Raw genomic sequence first — 19,554 nt, 5'->3', positions numbered from 1 at the left:
TCTGAGGTCTATTTCTTTAACTCCATGTGGAAGTGCTTCCTACTCGAAACTAAAATGACCTTAACTAGGTTTTGATAAATGCACCTAATGCAGTAGTTTGCTCAACGTATCTGCTTAAACTAATTATTTTGCTTAAGGAGAAAGACAGACAGTTCATCAAAAGAAGAGGCCAATTGAAATTCCTCTATCCCCCAGCACTTTCATTTGGTGTTGATAGATATATAGCTTAAATATTTATTTCAGCATTAAAATAAACTGTTTGCCATTATAAACCTGATATTTCTAAGACTATTTCATTTATGCAAAATTGATAGGGGAAAAAATGTATGAAACTGCTTAATGTAGACAGACTGATGGGGAGAGATATTGATTGCAGTATTTAAGGTTGAAAATACAGATATTTCATTGCTTTTGGATTTAAAATTGGTTTTCTATTTATCAAAGCACAGCCACTCAGAATATTTGTTCAAGTTGAGAGAAAGACTATAAATACCTTGAAGAATGATTATGGGTTGCAACCACTGTACTTTTTGCACATATAAATAGTCATACACTTTATTTCTTACATATATACCTTAAAAGCAGAGTTAGAGATTAATAACCATCTTCTGTATATGTAATGAACATTAGATGCCTCAAAATAAGTAACACTTCCTAGTGAGCAGGTAGTTGTCTAGTGCTGACCCGGAGGAAATTCAGATTCCCAGGAAGTATCTGAACTCTTTCTGAGAACCTCAGGTGACAGTCCAGAGGATGTAGGAAGAATATCAGTGTTTTTAGGATTTGGAGCACCTGAACAACACCAAAATGAAAACTGAGAACAGCACCAAAATTAATCTGAGTAACATAACTCTTTGCCCTGCTGATTTGATCAACTGCTTGAAAAAGAGCAAGTATTCCCCTTAAAATGTAACCAAGACTTCTCTTTTCATTTAAACCATTCTTGCAGCAGTGTTTAAAAGCTAGGATATTTTTAATTCCGACCCCTCAATCAGCTGCCCATACTATTAGGGTCAGGGTCTTTTTTTAGTGTAAGTCTTGCTTTCTGTGTGATGAAGAAGCACAAGAGGTTGTTACCAAATGCCCGTGGAAATTGCCTGAGGTGAAAGTTTAATTCTTTCAGCCTTACACAAAATTTGAACTTGTTCCTTTTACCTCCTAGGCAATTGTCGTGACCACCTGGGTATGATTTATAGCCTGGACTCTGCAGGCAGCCACCTACATTACTAAAAAGTAGTTAGGATGAGGCTTCTGTGAAGGGATTGTGAAACTGAACCCTTGACATATGGAATCCTTGTCATCTAATTTCAGATATCTCATGTCAGAGCAAGTTACCTCAGCATTCAAAGTGCAGGGGTTGAGGTTTTGTTTTTGGTTTATTTTGTTTTGTTTTTTTGGTTGTGTTTTGTGGGTTGTTTTTTGTTTTTTTTTTAATTGACTAGAAAGACAGTGATGTCTACATTTTGTTCCACCATAAATTTGGATTCTGCCTTTACTTTTTGGATTGCATTGGGTTCATTGAAGCACCTGTCTGTTTAGGGCAGGGCAGTTCTGCAAAAATAAGTATGGAAACACATACACTGTTTTAAGGTGTGTTTACTTTTGGGGATTATTTTTTTTGATGCTGCCTTTTTTTATTTTGTTCTCCCAGATGTGACACAGTACTCTGAACTGGTTGCATCATTAAAGTGCACCTAAGTACTGTTTCCTTATACTCTGTTTAATCCTGTATTTTCCCTTTTGCAACTGCCTGGCATAGTTATTCTGACTCCCATTAAAGATAATTTTTTCTACTTTTTGAAAATATATAATACCATTAAAAAGTGGTAGAATTATGAACCATTAAATATAGCACAAGCTTTTCTATAAACTTACTTTATAGCTAAAATTCAAACAACCAGTGTTCCTTGTCCTTTTAATATTTTTTTTTAAATCTGCCCTCCTATTTCTTGCATTTCAGAGAAGGTGTATGTTTACCTCCAGAGAAATGGAATATTGGCCCTGGGATGTTAAAAGTCACAGGTGTTTGTGGTGATACTTGAGGCGTGGTTTGCATGTTTGAATTAGGCCTAAATTGACACTGATGCAGAGAAACTTATTTCTGACGGCAGCTTATTTCCTTATACATAATTCATACCTTCCATTCATTTCATCCCATTGCAATTATTGGTGTGTCTGCTGCAGGAGCTGACATTTCTGTGCATTTGCAACAAGCAGGTCCAGCTGAATTTCTGCAGTCATAAATATTTTTGCCGTTAGCCTATCACGTTCCCTGCTCCTGTGTGCTGAGAAATCACTGTGGGATAGCTCAGATAGATGTGCTGTACCCAGATTTTTTGTTTCAAGTGTTTGACTTGTACACCTTGGTTTCTGTAAACAGAATGTGCCTGTTTGATTCACAGATAAAAATTATGTTCAGCATCTGAGAATGTTGGAAGGGCTCTGACCATATTTTCTTTCCTTGCAGGGCAAGAAGAATGGACCAACTCACGACACAAGACACCTTCAGCAAGGACAACAAAAGGAGTCTACAGAGACCAGCCATATGCCAGATACTGATTGTACTGTCTGATGTTGTGAAATATCCAATCTCCACCAGTCCTGTATACTGTTCAAAGTAATTTTTTCTATGAACAATCCCTTTTTATTAACTCAAAGTGCATAAAAAATCTGAATGGATGGACTGAACTTAAAACATTTTATTGAAAGAACAACCTGGACAGAAAGATATGTAAAACAAGGAACTTTGTTATTTCCAAACTGTGTTTGAAAAAATAGGTGATCAAAAAATAACTTTTGATTAACTAGTGTTAAACAAAAAATAGGTTTACTAAATACGTTAGTCCATTCTTTTTAACATAAGCGTAACCTTTTATTTTAAAGGTTTTCAACAATTTAGTTTTTAGCTTTTATTTTCAGCCATTTGCTAGATTTTCTCTTTGCAAACATGCGTAAAAAGGGAAGCAAACTACAAATGCGAATAATGTGGTATTTTGTAACTCAAGTCTTGAAATGTTCTGTAGTGTTAAGCAAAGTTTTACCCTTGCTTGATACTAAATAAACTTTTGAAAGAAAATCAGTGTGTGTGAGATTAATTTTATGCTTTATCTTATAATAAAACTTCATAAATAGTAGTAAACAGGGAGAATTGTTTAACAGTGGTCAGCATAAAAGGCTCATATTAAACATTGTGCAACTTCTTTTAAAAAAATGGTTTAAACCTAAATGTATCTCTCTATATACTCACAGTAGATATAAATGCTGTTTAAAATATCCAAATGGTATGGATCTTCTTGAGTGCCACATTAAATCAAAATACTTTTGTTAAAAAATTGTTTAAAATAGCTAATGAATTTTCTGGAAAAAGATGTGACTAGTTTTCACCTTGTTGAGCATTTTTTCACTAGTGCAACTTTGGAATTTTTATGAGAATTTTGGTACCTTAATGACCACCTCGCTCCGTGCTGGAAGCAATAAACACAAAGCTTTTAAAGACTTTCTGACTTGACTAATTGAGGTCGCTTTCGTCAGAGGCAGAGGATGTGTAACCCTTAAAACGGTCTTCATTTGCAAAGGTAAATAAATCAAATAAGATTTTAATCTCACTTAAGTTATCTTAATATAACCACTAAAAACAGGGAGGCTACGACTTAGAAAGTTTCATTTTAGAATGTAGGAAAGACTTGTGAGGACACCTAAATTCTCATTTTAAAACGTTTAATTTGTATTAGTCATCTAAAAAGCCTTAGCTTAGCTAGTTAAATTTGGACAAACTATTCCCTATTAAACAACTGTAAAACCTCATAACCAATAGTTTGTAATATTTTGTTTTTCCATAAATTCTAGTAACTTAAACATTGCAAATGTTTTCTAAAGCTTTTTTTAAGCATTGTTTCTATTAATTGTAGTTTGATTTACATTGTTTTCTTTAATTTTTATTTGAAATTCTTTGAAATTTAGTAAAAACATCTCTTTTTTTTCTCTTGTCAGGAAACTCACCTCCTTGGACAGCCAAGAGAACAAAAACCCTAATCTTCTGATGCTTTGGTAGGTATCTTTACTCATCTGTGAAATTACTAGATAGGTAATGGAACTTTTGATCAGGCCCTTAATTCTGCCCAAAACTTTAAGTTAGGTGTCACTGTCTGTGTTCAATTCTGGTAGGAAAAGTAATAGTTTTAAACTTTCATTAATCAGGACCTTAAGGTGTCACAATGTGTGGACACACCCCCTGGCACTTTCTTGAAGGGTGTGAAGGGTGTGCATAGCTTTGACAGCATCTCAAACAATTAAGTATTTGATTGGACAGAGGAAGCTGAAGAAACCAAATGTAATTTGATGCTTGTAGTTTTCAAAAAGGAATTTAAAGCTCTAATCTGGTCAACAAACATGTCTAAAATATGAAAAATACATTTTGTAAACTAATTTTCAAAGTCAAGCATTTCTGCACAAGTAGCGAACTGATTTCTGGCATTAATTGAAGGAAAACAAATCCATTAAGAAACATTAGCTAAAGAATAGCTGGCTCTACTGTTTCTGGTCAATTCAATATATGAAGTAAAAATAATTTAATTGTATTTAGGCTCAGATGGTGTATATTTTAAATAAAAGAGATTTTTTTCTACTTGGAACAGTAATTCTTCCTGCTAACCTCATGATCTCAGTGCTTTTAGTTGACAAGGCTCAGATAAATAGAGCTCTATACTGTGAAATATTGCATGAGGTGCACTGCCTCTGTGTACTGCAGTAAATTTAAGAGGCTGCTGTCACAGGCTAAAGGAACCTTTTGTACATACAAAATGGCTTTAGAACTATTTTGAGCATTTTAAGGGCTTAAATCAAAGGACTCTAAGAGTAAGAGAGCTTGAAGAAGATTTCTGCCCTTTGGGGCTCAGAGGACAAAGATTTAATACCAGCTGCTAGAATTGCTATGGCAAAACTGAATATATAAATACCTTTTAAAAATATTTATAACAATTGGCACACTCTCTCCTTCTGGTCACATCTTAAATCACATAATATGATGAATTTCATTGAAACTGTTCATCTGCAAACATCATGTATTATATTTAATAGACAGAATAAAACTTCAGGGGTTGAAACTAAAATACCTAGTAGCAAGGGTGGCTAGTAGATAAATAAGTGAATCAGAAGTGGATTCAGTGTTCTGTATTGTTTATCCAACTCTTTTATTTAATGCTATACCATATTTTCTTACTGCCTCCAGTAATAGAGGCTGATAATAGAGGCTGGCTCTAAGTGCACCACTAAATGATTACCATATGAATTAAGTCTTCCTTCGTCCAATGCTCTACATTGATATGCCTTACTTCTCCTAAGAAAATGTGTTTCCATGCCTCTTCAAAAAAAAAAGTAGTATCAATTCTCATGTCCTGTGTGTGCACAATAAGCTACATCAGTTCAAACAAATGGTATTGGATATTCTTCAAAACTATACTTTTGCAGTGCAAAATTTATCTTGGCATTTCCTCAAATAACATGCACTAGCATTGTTCTACTATTGCATTTCTCTTGTATTTTTTTTTTCTGTTGAGTAGTGTCTTAAATTCATTTGATTTTGAGCAGAGGGATAAATAATCTTAAAAGGTCTTAACATGAAAGAAAACGAATGTCGAAGGCAGCCTTTCTTTGATTGTGACAAACTTAGAAGTTTGTTTTCATTCTAATAGATTCTTGCACTCTGACACTGGACTGTTACTGTATGTTACTGGTCAAAAAAGTAGTGTTCATGGTCATAATTAGTCATATCAATAATTTGCCTTTATTGAATCTTTTTATAAAATTCCCACTGAATTTCAGTGATAGCAGTTTCTGCAGTGCTTGCCTAGATCTACATACACTTATTATATGCATAATTGTCTGGTGCCTCTACGTACAGTCTGACAGGCTTTAGAAAATTCATGATCTCTAGTCTCAAGATATATACCAATAAAGTGTATTTTGGTCTTTTTCAGGAACTTCTGCCATGTTAATTATGGACTGTTTAGAGCACTGGACTTAGCTGTGTGCTCAGACACTGATGAGACCGAGTATCCAAATCCTGCTCAGCATTTCTTGTATGAAAGCCTTAAAGTGTATAACAGCATACACTTTTTAAAATAATTGTATATTGAAACTCTTAACTGTATAGTGATGCAACAGTGTTTTATTTGGAGCTCAATAAAGAATTTCCATCTAAGTTCCTGTTACAAAGCAATAACGCAACCTCCCATTCTTTAGTGACTCTTGTTAGCCTTATGCAGCAAGTGTAAGAGAGTGTGTGAAGTCTCATGACTAGAACTTAAAAGCTTTTGGAAATAGCTTGTCTAATGTATGAACGACATGGATAAGTTACAATGAAGGTTGATGTTTTCTGCTGAAGCTTTTATTAATAGCTAATTGTAAACAAGTCTGCTCCAGACAAGACTCTTGAGTAGAAAAAATGCTTCAACTTCCATTTCCTCCAAAAACTTGTATAACAAGGTGTTTAATCCCTGTCAATTATACTATGCTGCTTATTCTCTTTCACTTGGTGTTTGATGCATAGAAATCTTTTCTCTAATACAGTCACAGGTTTTCTAGTAGTAGAGTCTTGGATGAGGCTTTTACACCTTGATAAATCTTGTATCCAACAGTCATGTTTCCTCAGTGCTTTTTGTTTTATATTAATTGTGATTGTGATAATTTGTAAAAAAAAATAAAGTTCTGATAATTTATTTTCTTGTGTTCTTTTTTATAAATACTGCTTGCAGAGCCTGTGTGCCCCATTCATCAATTATGGTTCCATCAGATGCATTTTCTTTACTGAATCTCAATTTATTGCCAACCAAAGCATATTTTGGTTCTGTGTTGTTGCTGTTTTGAACATAAACAATACCAGTTGACAGTTTCACACCAAATACTGCCTCTTCAACAGGTTTTCATAACTTCTAATTCCATATACTGACTACTGAAAAATAGCTTTGAAGTTGTGAGGGTGTGTATAAAAATAAGATTTCCTATTAACTGTGGCACCAATCAAATTATCTTGAGTAAGGCAGTTTTTAATAGATTTAGGAAACTGACCATTGAAAAGTCTGTATTTTTAACCTCTGAATATTTAAGGTGATTTTGTCAGTTAATCTCACCATCTGAAGTGGTTTTCCCTGCCTTCATCTCTCACTGTACTAAAAGTGCATTTCTAAACTGTTTTCTACAGCCAGCAATAGTAATTATCTAAATATATGAAAGCAAAATCTAGAAAAAAACTTGTTTGAATAAGCACAAGAGATGTATAATGATGATTCCTTCCGACTGACAGGCAGGACCCTCTGGTGTGGAGCAGCACCTGACCAAGTATAAAAACTCTATCTAGATACTGTGTGGGGAATTTAGATAAGCAGAATGCAATTTCACTTTTTGTAATTTGGACAGGACTACTAGCACAAGCTCATTTGAGAAGTGCTATGAACTACTCCAATAGTGAAGTACCACTTTCCACTCTGGAGTCACGAACAACGGGGCTGCTTAATGGCAATGCGAAAATATTTTGGTAGTATGACTTACCATGTGACTATCAAGGCTATCTAGCAAATGTGGTTTTCCTGGGGTCTTGTCTGGTTGCTGAGAGGCCTAACAGGAGCCATGGGGTGTGGTCAAAGTGGTCTGGCTATGGCCATCCAGCTGTTGGGGTTACAAGTACTTTGCTTTGTTTCACTAAGAGTTTAAGGACTGGCTGTCTCCAGCCTTTGCAGCCTGGACTTCAAGCCCTTCCCACCCAAACCATTCTCTGATTCTGTGTCTCTGTTTCTGCTGGGTTTTATCATCACTAGGTAAAAATCTAAGTTCTTGTGATTGTGTTTTTAGTGAAATCTGGATTTCATTTGTCACTCACTTCAAGAGTACATGTGCAGTGCAGCCTTGTGCTGCCTCAGTGATGCTACACTGTGGACAGTCCTGATGCTCTGTTCCCAGGTGCCAGTTCTAGGTGACATCCATGTACTTCAAAGGTTTTGAGGAAGGACATCAGCCTGCTGCTTCAAATGACTTGTCCAGTCTACATCACAGCCTTTCCCATTGTGTCTGCTCTTTTGAGGATGACCCCACTTTGAGGTACATAATAAACCTATGAAAGGATGTTTGTTCCATGACTATGAATTAGAACATACTTTGAGGTCAGACACTATTCTAGGTGATGTTGAAGAACATACATTCCATGTTGTAACTTCATCCTTCTAGTAATGAAGGAACTGAAAATTTAAAGATCAGAATGCAAAGCTCAACTTCAAATGCATATATAATGATTTGGTATAAATAAAATTAAATCTGTTCTTGAGTGGTTCTGTTCCAATTTCCCCACACAGAATTTTGCAATGTTTTTAAAGCTATTTCAGCTGTTATAATTGGATTTCTGTAGTAAGTTCACAAATGCGTACTAAAAGGCCAAATTTGTAGAAGAATTTCCAGGATGCCAATGTCCAAGAACACTAACATTGCTGGCAGCTGCAGTAAATGCACACCAAGAATCCAAATATCTTTGACTTTATAACTTTATGAAAAACACTAATTGGATGAAGGAGCTGAGAATTACTTTCACAAGCTCAGCGGTTTTGTCTAAGGCAGCTGCATTTGTTTAATGGGAAGAAAAGCCCCTTTGGTAATGAAAATTATTGAAGGTATTTAGTATTAAAGCAGATATTGTGAAGATAAATGTTTGGGTTTTTGCAGCCTCAGATACTTCATTGTGTATTGACCCTTGTCTTCAGGCAGGCTTTCCACAGGATTGCAAGTCAAGAGAACATCTCTGGCAAACCTGGATTTAAAAGATGTTTAAGCTGTAGCCAAGGGCCGAAATAAAGCTCCTTTGCTGCATAGTTCTTTATTAGGTCCTTTTTCTCATCAGTGGGAAGGTATTAAAAAAGTGTGAGATGTCGACACTCCTAAAAATAGGACATTAGGAAATAGGCTTAATGGACACTTTCACTTTTTGGTCAAAGATGTACTTGAAAAATATGAACTTAAAATATATTTAGTAAAGGTTTTTTGGCAAAATTTATCAGAAGTCTATATATACAGTAATCAAAAAAACTAATGCTCTTTCAAGATAGCCGCTGAGCCAGAAGTCCTGACAAAACAAGATTCTAATCTTATTACCAAGAGAAAAATCAAATATAAATCAGTACTTACAGTTTCTGCTTTTGCAAAGCTAAATACTAAACCCATTCTTTATGCTTAGAACCATTTGCAATAAAATAACTTAAATAATTTTATCTTTATGTTGTTACTGAAATTTGGAAGTTAAAAAACGTTTTCGCCCGAAGTGAAATTCTGATCTCTTTGTGAAGATAATGGGAAGTTCTGGCGTTTTTTCACTGACCTCCACAGAGTGGTTCTTTTCTCCCTTAGACAAAACATAGTAAATTGCTGCAAATGCTGACTCAAGTTTTTTATCTTCAATGGCAAAAGAGTCAGTGGTAACTTGTGCTCTTGCTTTTGATCTGGTTATGAAGATCAACACAAAGGTCCTGATGTCCCAAACATCTCAGCAGGATGAAACACTTTTTTATTAATTTGAATATCTGCCTTGGTTTTTTGTTCCTCTATTAAGAGTTGAAGTTTCTTAGCTTGGAGGTAGCTGTTCTCTTTCTTACTGAAAGAAAATATGTATAGACTCCATCTCAGAATTAACTACTCTTATTAGGTTATTAAAAAAAAATAAAATTTTAGAAAAGGAAAATACATTTGTCCTTGAGTTAATTCTTCTGATAGTGCAATTACCAGTTCAAAAGTCCATGGATGAAGATGCTCTTGCTTCAGGTAGTGAGACTGCTATGGGATTACACTGCTAAACCTCCATTCATGGATTCTGGGCTTTTGCTAAATCATTTTGCTAAAACATTTATATTACAATATAAATATTTACTGTTTAGAAATTTCGATAAGCCTTTCAGGATAGTTAATTAGAGTTTGAAATCAAATGAGAAGACTATATAGACATCTGTCTGCATGCATACTGGAAATGATGTGACTAATGTTGATTAACAGAATTATCTACATTTGAAAGTTGACCTTAATCTTTTTAGTAGAAGTTTACAGATTCACGGAAAGAGAGTTGGAAGGGACCCACAAGGATCATCAAGTCCAGCTATTAAGTAAATGGCCCATACAGGGGCTGACCCCACAACTTTGGTGTTACCAGCACCATGCTCTGACCAACTGAGCCAATCAATTATAAGCAACTAATAAGACTGCAGTAACCTGCTTTCAAAATTCAAAATTAGAGTATATACCACGAACAGTTTCACTATTTTACAGTACTTGAGGCTCTAACTTCAAATAGTTCAAATAGAAAATTCCCTTAGATATTTAAAATACTTCAGTGATGATTTTCTCATACGGCTTACTAATAAGAAAAGTGTATGTAGTTTTTTTGGTTATTCACTTTAAGACTTTTTTTTTTTTTTTTTTTTTTTTTTTTTTTTACCATCAGAAATAGGATCACTCTAAGACTGACACAATTAAGTCAAGAAAACAGAGCTGATCCTCAGGCAGTTCTACTGAATGAGCTACAGGATGAATGCATAAGGGATTGTAGCAAAGTTCTGTGGTGTGTTTGATGGTGGTGGCCGTGAAATGCATTTACCTTATTAGACTAATTATGGACTTGAGGAAATGAAAATTAAAAAAAATATATAAGCATACTACACAACAGGAAACTGAGAAGTGGTTGTTAAAAATAAAGCTAAATACTAAAAGACAATTTGGATCTCAAAATCTGGAACAGAAGAGGAAAACCACCATGTTCCAGAGCATATCTTCCCTAAGCTAGTTTGTGGAGCCATGCAATAGCTGCTGATTTTTTTTTTTTTCTGCCTATATGTAACTGGCATGGCATTGAAATTCCTCACATGGTAGGAACAGCAGCACTAATTTTTGGTGATACACTTCAAAGATATAAGCATATAACTTTCATAAATGCCACAATCAATATTCCTTTGAAAGGTCACTTTGTGTACTGAATAATATTTATAGGCATGTGTACATAATTTAATGGTTTTGGTAAGGGCCCTTCAGAAAAATAATTCAAAGGACAGAAGGTGGTATCTTACTGTGAGAGACTAAAAAAGCTTGATTATGGTTTGTAATTGCTCGCACAGGGAGAAAATAACACATACTAAATTACTCTAATCTAGTAGTGAAAAAAAGTAAGAACTAATGCTGAGTAAAAACCCTGCAGTCTTAAATGAGAAATTAGACTCAAATGAGAGTGATTAGCCACAGCATCAAGCTATATGAAAAGAATGGGCTTCTCTTGTTTTTCCTATGTAGCAGCTAGACCGGATGATCTAATAACTGTGTCTGAGCTTGAGAGTCATGGATCAATGATTGTTGTATAATAATTCTCGCTGTTACTTTCTTTAACTGACTTTCAGACTAATAATGTGTGAGAGTTAAGATGATCAAAATTCTTTTTATTCACAGGGGTGAATTCTCCATTTCTGTCTGTGTAATCTATGTACTATCTTTGCAAACTGAAAGGGATATCAGTTGTTATTTACTAGTGCTGACACACCAACACAACTCTTGTTCCTCATGCAGGCTGCACCTAGAAATTCTAGGTATTGTTGTGGTAACCTCACAAAGCACACTTTTTAAAAGACACCATCTACTTTTTTAACTAACAGAAGGCTCTTAATTTTGTTAAAGAAATAGCCTGGATTTTTTTAGTTCTGACTTAAGTATGTACAACTCAGACGACAAACCCTTGACTGTTTGCTCAGGCTCCCCTTATCATCGACCAAGAGAAACTATCTCAAACGGTAAATCAGAGAGAGAAACAATGCTTTTTGAGAGAGAAATGCATTGAGCTCAGGAGACTGACTCACCCTCTGAAAGCACCTGGCTCTTCCTCCTTGACTCAGGTGGGTGATTAAACTTATTTGAATGTTTAAACCTTAGATATCTGAAGTAAAGCATGGTGAATCTCACTCATATTTCAGTTTCAAAACCACCTTTGTTGATACCCTAAAAACAACAGCAAGGAACAAAGGAAGGCAGACTTTTTAGATGGCTTCTGCTCCAAATATTTCTCAATCAGCCTTCTCAGTATATGCATTGATCAGGAGGTTTTCATGCTCAGTATTTGTTTCCAGAGCCTTCTGTTAAACACAGCCACATGCTTTTGGTTGTAAGCATCTTAAATCTCAGGATTAGGTAGAATATTGCCTGTGAGGACTTGTACAAGAGAGAATTTCCCTTCCAATTTAAGATATTCTCTCAATCTGTATTTTTGGGGCTATCCTCTGCAGGGACAGGAGTTGGACTTTGGTGGTCCTTCTGAGTCTCCTTCAGCACTGGACATTCAATGATTCTATGAATTTATGGTTATGCTGTAAATGTTAGTCACTGATTAAGAGAAAGGTTTAAATTCTGAAGGAAAGCCTGAAGACCAGAAAAAGCAGATTAATTTCTGTCCATAAATACTTAGAACATTGCAAAGTAAAAGTTTTCCTTTTTCAGTCTAGTGTTTGAAATATCAGTATCCAGTCCTAACTAATAACCATTAGATGTTACACAGAAGGAAAATAAAAAACCTCCAGTGTACTTATCCAGTTATCCAGAGCTGTTTAAATAACATTATCTATCCTTTGGAATATGTGCAGGGTATCTTTTAACTAAGAAAGAGAAAATATGCAGCACTTCTGCTAATGAAAATCTAAGACTTTATACCTCTGTGGCTCATAACAGTTAAGGAATTCACTAACTTTCAAACTGTTCTGTTAAGGGAGTAGTGATGCAGATAGATAAGTTTTTGCACTATACATAAAAAGCGCAGCTAAAGCAAGCGTGAAGTTTAGCATTGGTGAAATATTCCTTGGAAGCTGAAATTTTCCCAGAAAAATGTGGGTTTGCAGAAGAAAGGCATCGGGAACAGAGTTACTGGGGTTTTTTAAAGTAACTTATTTCAAAATTTCTTCTCAAAAATGTATCTTTTTAAAGGATGACTTTCTTTCAGGACAATGTACTAGACAGCATTTACCCAACACACAAAAGGTCCTTGAGAGGAACCTAAACCAATGCAGATCCTACCTTCTTCCGCTTCTGTGAAAAAAGTGCATGAGAAGGAGGTTAAAAGTACTCTGCATGCTTTCTTGCTGTTACATTTTCTTCTCAAATCCATCAAGGTAAAAGAAAGATGTTTGCATATCTTTATTTCTCCCTCAGCCAGCAGGCCTTAGGGCCATTACAACTTTTATTCAATAGTTTGGAAACATCTGCACAGCATCGCTGTCTATTGAGGTTTCTGTGTTTCTGTGTTTCTGTGTTGGACCCAGATAATGTGACCCTAAGTCTGGCCTGTAGCTATTCTAGGCTCCCTTATAGACAGATGTGGTAGAAACCAATTGGAGAGAGAGGGGAGCAGCGTGCCAGGTGTGATTTGGTTACCCTGAGAAACATCAGGAACTCTGCTCCTAGGCCAGGAGCCTCATTTGGTTGCCTCAGGTTATCTCACACCTCCTTACTGACTCACAAAAATGGCTTTGAAACTAACTGTAGTTGTTAATAGAGTTTTTAAATTAATTTAATTATGAATAAACACAATAAACATGAGATTCGTGCTCCCTCCTCTGTCTTCTGTTCTGTGCAAACACAGATTTTAAGTGAGCTGATTAGAAATAAGTTCAGAGTTATCAGCATGTTTCAGCGAGACAGGGTATGTTTCCTTGTGCTACTCCTCCACCAGTCAGTCCTGTTACTGTCCTTCACTGTTGAAAACCTGTTCTGCTCATTTCAGTGAAGGACTGTTTAAGTGGAAATGCTGTTAATCAGATGGTGCTTGAGGAACAGTGCTACAGATTAATTATCCCTCCAGATCTTTTGTTCTACTACAGGTAAATCTAGAGAACAAGGCAGAATTTTCATAATATTTTCAGGCAATTGTTTTTCAAGGAGCTTCTCAATATTAAAGCATCACAAAATCTAGCAGACTGCAATATATTATTTATTTTTATCTCAGAACCTACTGAGTATTTCAAGTCTAGTGAGCAGAACAAAACTCTGCATTAGTACATATATCTGTGTATTAGCTCCATGTAACAGGTATTGAAATTTAAAAAGATCAAAACTAAAAACCTATAGAAAAAGAAATGCCTCACAGTGCATCAGTAACCTTAAAAAAAAAAACAATCAGAATTTTAATTCCAAGGCCAAAGTGTCATAGTTGCAATAAAGACAGGATGGAAAGATTTACAGATTTGATTTAGACAGGTGAATTCTCACAAAAAGACAATGACACTGTAGTGGTTTGAAAGCAAAACAAATGAGAGGCTCCAAGTCAGAGATACAATTTTATAAGAAAAAACGGAAAGAAAGTAAAATAAAATAGATGCAATAATACAAAAGACCACTGACAGAGTCAGAATACAACCTGAGCAGAGAGATGGAAGCAGTCCAGATGAGGTGGTCTTCCTGAAGCAGTGATCCTGTAGAAAGGTCTGGTAGCTCGGGTCCTCTGGGAATCCAGTAGGTAAGCGCCCCTCTGGTGATCAGAGTCTCAGCTTACATCCAGGCTGGAATGCTTGGTTCCTCCCTCTGGGCGGAGCATCTCACAATGGGATGGTGAGTCATGTGATAAGGCCTGATGGGCCCATTAACAGGAGATAGTCCAGGAGGGGGTTATCTGTGAGCTGTGTAGCAAAGGTGCTGATGGACCCATTAACAGAAGATAAGCCAGAGTAGAGGAGGCAGGGAGCACTGCCTCAGCTGGTTTCAACAGTTCATGAAGATGGTGATAGAATATACTTCAACCCAGGACAGACACTTAGGCAAAGTTCAAAATTTTCTAGTATGGGATATATTATAAACAAATAAGGACAAAAAAAAAAAAAAAAAAAAAAAAAATAAAATAAATAAAGTTCCTAAAAAAAAAGAAAAAAATAAGAAAACATTCTGGATACAAAATATGGTCACATCAAATGCAATCATTAAAAAAAAATGGAGAAAATATAACCAAACAAACTGAGATGAAAAAATGACCAGTGGAATGGACAGAAACTCGACTGAAAAAAACACGATTTAATTATGAAACAGGGCAAAAAAAAGTAAGAAAAACGAAAGGCAAAGAAATTGAAAAAATTAACTGCTCCGGACAGAAAGAAGACAACACTGAAAAATAGGCAAAAGAAAGAAAATTGAATGTGATGAAAGAAAATCACAAGATTTCATTTCCTTTCCTGAAAGGAAATTTTTCCTTTCAGGAAAGGAAGTGAAATCTTGAAATCAGAGAACCAAGTTGAACAAACCCTCAGGAAAGGAGATATGATCCAATGAAATGCGATCGGAAAAAAAGCCAAAAATCTGCAAATGGCATGATTCAAACCTAATGGATTGAGATGAAAGGAGGAGCAGTGGAAAGGAACAGAAAGCTGCCAGAATTCTTGCCCTAGATGATCCCAAATCAGGCAAGAATGCTGAGCAAGACGACAGTCTGAGCAACGGAAGAAATGAAATGCTCCCTACTGAGGGGAGAAAATCCTGAAGAAAAAGGCAAAAAAAAAGAAAAGTGAAGGAGATGCCATGAAGTGCACAGAGATGGCCCAAACCTGGCCAATTTGATCGTCATGAAAATTGCAAGATTTCATTGCCTTTCCTTTCAGGAAAGGCAATGAAATCTTGAAATCAGAGAACCAAAAGGAACAAACCCTCGGGAAAGGAGATATGATCAAATCAAATATGATAATTATAAATCCTCAAAAATCTGCCTAGTGTATCACTATAAGTAAATGGATTGAGATGAAATGAGGGGAATTGAAGATGTAAGATACATGTTGGCTTTATTCCCAGTTTCTTTCCACAATATGGCAGTTGTATTAATAAAGAAATAGAGAAGAAATTTTAGAAATTAAACATTTCAAAATTACTTCCTATAATACTTTATAAATACAAATATAAAAAAAAAATTAGATGACATTTAACGCATGGTGATGGTCTAAACCTTGCCCATTGCATCTTTATTGGTATTGCAAGTCTTTGTTTTACTTCTTGCCCAGTATGCTACCATTTTAATATTTTTCCTTACAGGTCGGTTGAGAAAGTATTTTGAAGGCTTATTTGCACTTGATGATGTGGATCACTCAGCAGTTACCTTCACAGTGTTTATTGAGTTTGGTAAGCATTCCTTACCACAAAGATTTTCAGGTTGATTTTTTGAATTCCTTCTCTCTTAGGGATTATGTGTCATGTGTCCATATACAGTAAATGGGAGCAGCAGAACTGACTCACAAATTGCTGCAAATGGCTGCGGCTTTTTGGGTTGTCTTGGTTTAGACAGACAGGTATCTGCCAGGGAGGGTTGGAGTCTCCCTTAAAATGTAAGCCCCTCCCCCCCTTTTCCAAATTATCATAAATTTGCAATTAAAAGGCTGTCAGGCAAAGATTTTGGGAATAGGTATAGCAGTTCTTTACTAGGGATATAAAAATACAGATGTCGAAGTACAGAATAATAAGCAGACAAATAAACAAACAAGAAGTCCTAGAAAACCCTGACAGAGTCAGAAATACAGCCTGACACCCTGTTGGTCAGGGTGTTGGAAGCAGTCCACAGTAAGCCCTCCTGGAGTGGCAGATGTGGTTCTGTTGGAGTAGAGATGGTCCCGTTGAAGAAAAAGGGTCCAGTAATGGTGAGATGGGTCCGGTCTTCCTCCAGGGATCCGGTGGAAAAACTGGATACCTAGTGGGACTGTGGCTCCTTTTAATCTAGGTTAAGATGGTTTGGCTCCTCCTCCCTGTGTGGAGCAGCTTACAATAGTGCAGTGTAATGTGTAATGTCATTGGTGAGCTCTTAATGGTCCATTAGCAGAAGACATTCCCATGGAAGTAGTGAAACAATGAAGAGAGATAAGTAGCACTCCACCATCTGATAAGTGACACTGACCCATTTGGGCAAAGATGAGCAATTCTGCTCCACCCAGATGGAATAGAATAATATGCTCTTTACAAAACCCATGACATGGGTATAGATGAGGTCCCTGGTGTGACTTTACAGCATCTGTTCAGCTGTGTCTTCAGCATTCAAGTAAACCTTAACTGGATAGTAGGAAGATTTCTTCACTGGTGGTCAAGCATTGGAACAGTCAGTCCAGGGATTTTATGGTATCACTCTCCTTGGAAGTGTTCAGAAATTATGTAGGTGTGGTGCTTGGGGGCATGGTTCAATGCTGGACCTGACAATGCTGGGTCGATGTTTGGTCTCAATTTTCCAACCTTTATGTTTCAATGATTCTTACTCTCCTGGTCAGTCTTGTAGGTTAGTTACAGTGTGTTACACTCCTACCACCCAGACTGCTCAGGCAGAGGCTATTTGTGCAAAACAGACAGCTCTGGTGATTTATCAGATCACCTCCTCTCCTCCAGGTTAGAGTGATTTGTGAGCCCCACAAGAACTGCTTCAGTGTTTCTTCTCTGGATGCCCTTTACATTTACCGATGCTTTAATTAGGCGTAGCAAAATTCATTTATGGGCAAATCCATTCCCACCTCCTAAGCCTCTGGTGAAGCTGGTTGTCTCTTTGATTTCCAGCAACAGTTTTAATTTTCACCCTGCGCTTCCCCCCTTATGAAGAAAGTAAAACATTGATGAGCTTCTAATATTCATCCAGAGCCAGATATTTGTTATCCCATTTCAGTTTCCTGTAAACTCAGTAAGTGGTACAGCTTTTGATTCATGTTTGGATTACTGCCTTTCCTTTTTTTCAGGTTTTTTGTTTGTTTGGGGTTTTTTGTTGTTCTTGTTTGTTTTATTTATTTTTTGTTTTGTTTTCTGGGTTATTTTTGTTTTCCTTTTTTTCCCCACCCCCTTTTTTGAGAGCAGCCAAAGTTATTTGCACCAGCAAACTCTGTCTGTAACCATAGATTGCTTGTGAATGAACTTGTATCTGCTGTTGTCACATCAGAACAGCACTTACAGCAGCAACAGCATCAGAGCTAAGGGCCCTGTGAGGTGGTGGTTGCCAGGCTTCAAACAAGATATCAGACTTCAGACTTTGCCACCGAGGAGTGTTTAAAGGCCCTGTGCTACAGGAAGCTTAATTTCCATCTCTGTCCCAAAAATCTGAAAGGGTAATGACTGCACAGTTTGTCTAGTGAAGTTCCTGGTGCTGCTGTGTTTTCACATGCAATTTTTCCTTTCTTGTCAAGTTCCTGTGTGGCACCACTATGTGTTATTACACAGCTGCTTCTCTTTACCCCAGAGAGAGAGCATTTCAGCAGAAGACAAAGCAATTGCTGTTCTTCAAGCATATGAAATTTCCTGGGAGTAAAGAGCTCCTAATCTTCTGCCTTATTTGACTTTAAAATCTTTCTCAAACATCTGTAGATTTAAAATCCCATGTTGGGATATTGGTAGGGATGCATCCTTAAATTATTATATCCTTGCAGACAACTACTTCTTTTCACTTCCCTCCACACAGAAAAAAAATCTTACTGATCTCTTCTAGATGAAACAGAACAGACTTTCAGGCTTACTAAATCAGACTAAATGGTTGTAATTAAATATCAGTATACTAAAGGTCATCTGTATTTGAAATTAAAAAACCCCTTAAAACCTACCAGATGTGCTCATTCTGACTATTTTTGGGATGAGTTATGTTTCGTTTCAGTTTATGTTTATTCCTACTGTAGTTTTTCAATTGATTTCCTCCATTTATACCAGAAGATCTGACATAAGTGTTCTGGTAAAATTAGATAATATGTAAACAATCTACTATGCAAAAAAATACGTTAAAAGAAAAAGAAAACCAACCAAAAAAACCCCACCAGAAAACACATCCATACACCAAGTATCTATTTTTCTTTCAAGAAGGGAGATGTATCATCTTGGCAATTTCACATAACACAGAATGAGGACTGTGAAGTGACCCTGATGCAGCTCATCCAGATTAGCCATTTGTGGTGTGCAAGCTCCTTCCAGTCACAGAGAAAAGTCTAGTCATGAGCTGTTTCTGGTTTTCAGGATTAGCCAAGCCAAGCTTAGAAATTACTCCTGCAAAATTCAAGGATGCTAATTTTTCCAGACCCTCAGGATTGGTCTTTGTGGACAGCTCACCTAGAAACAGTCTTCCCACAAAGATTCTCTGTACATATTTGAAATTCACTTTCCTGCAATGCGAGCTCCATAGCTTGCCTTCATTTCAGCAACTTTAAAAAAGGTTAAGTAGAGGGTTGAAAGAGTTTTCACAATGGAGATTAAGTCTTTGACATCTTAGAAGTGTTGTCTTATGAACAGGGCAAGTCATAGTCACGACTGGATTGGATGATGAGTTGGAGTGCTTCCCTAAATGATGGATATCAGATAATGAATCCAAATGAAGCAAAGACATAAATTTAAATTAGGTTAAATAAAAGTCATTCAGTTTTGTATGAGATTCTCTGATTCATAGAATGATAAAATGGTTTGGCTTGGAAGGTATCTTAAAGACCATCTCATTCCTACCCACCTGCCATGGCCAGGGGACACCTTCCACTATCCCAGGTTGCTCTGAACCCCATCCACCCTGGCCTTGGACACTTCCAGGGATGG

At 36.4% G+C, this 19,554-nt stretch overlaps 1 protein-coding gene across 2 annotated transcripts in view; it reads left to right on the top strand.

Moving 5' to 3' along the window:
* Positions 1-6,690, top strand: part of KHDRBS3 (KH RNA binding domain containing, signal transduction associated 3) — a 90,452-nt gene extending 83,762 nt beyond the window's left edge. Inside the window, exons 9-11 of one of the 2 annotated variants that reach the window (XR_010719340.1) lie at positions 2,468-2,617; positions 3,991-4,047; positions 5,976-6,690. Coding sequence is in view for 1 of the 2 variants with exons in the window: in XM_066175561.1 (XP_066031658.1) it covers positions 2,468-2,559 (92 nt within the window). In the remaining variant the exon portion in view is untranslated. Of the gene's footprint in view, positions 1-2,467; positions 3,077-3,990; positions 4,048-5,975 lie in introns of those variants that run through there. The other variant, XM_066175561.1, reaches the window with a different exon arrangement.
* The last annotated feature ends 12,864 nt before the right edge of the window (positions 6,691-19,554 follow it).

The sequence above is a fragment of the Chamaea fasciata genome, unplaced genomic scaffold (assembly GCF_029207755.1).
Source record: "Chamaea fasciata isolate MVZ Bird 193981 ecotype frontalis unplaced genomic scaffold, bChaFas1.0.hap1 SCAF_1, whole genome shotgun sequence".
Classification (NCBI taxonomy): Eukaryota; Metazoa; Chordata; class Aves; order Passeriformes; family Sylviidae; genus Chamaea; species Chamaea fasciata.
This window is presented reverse-complemented; position numbering and strand designations above follow the sequence as displayed.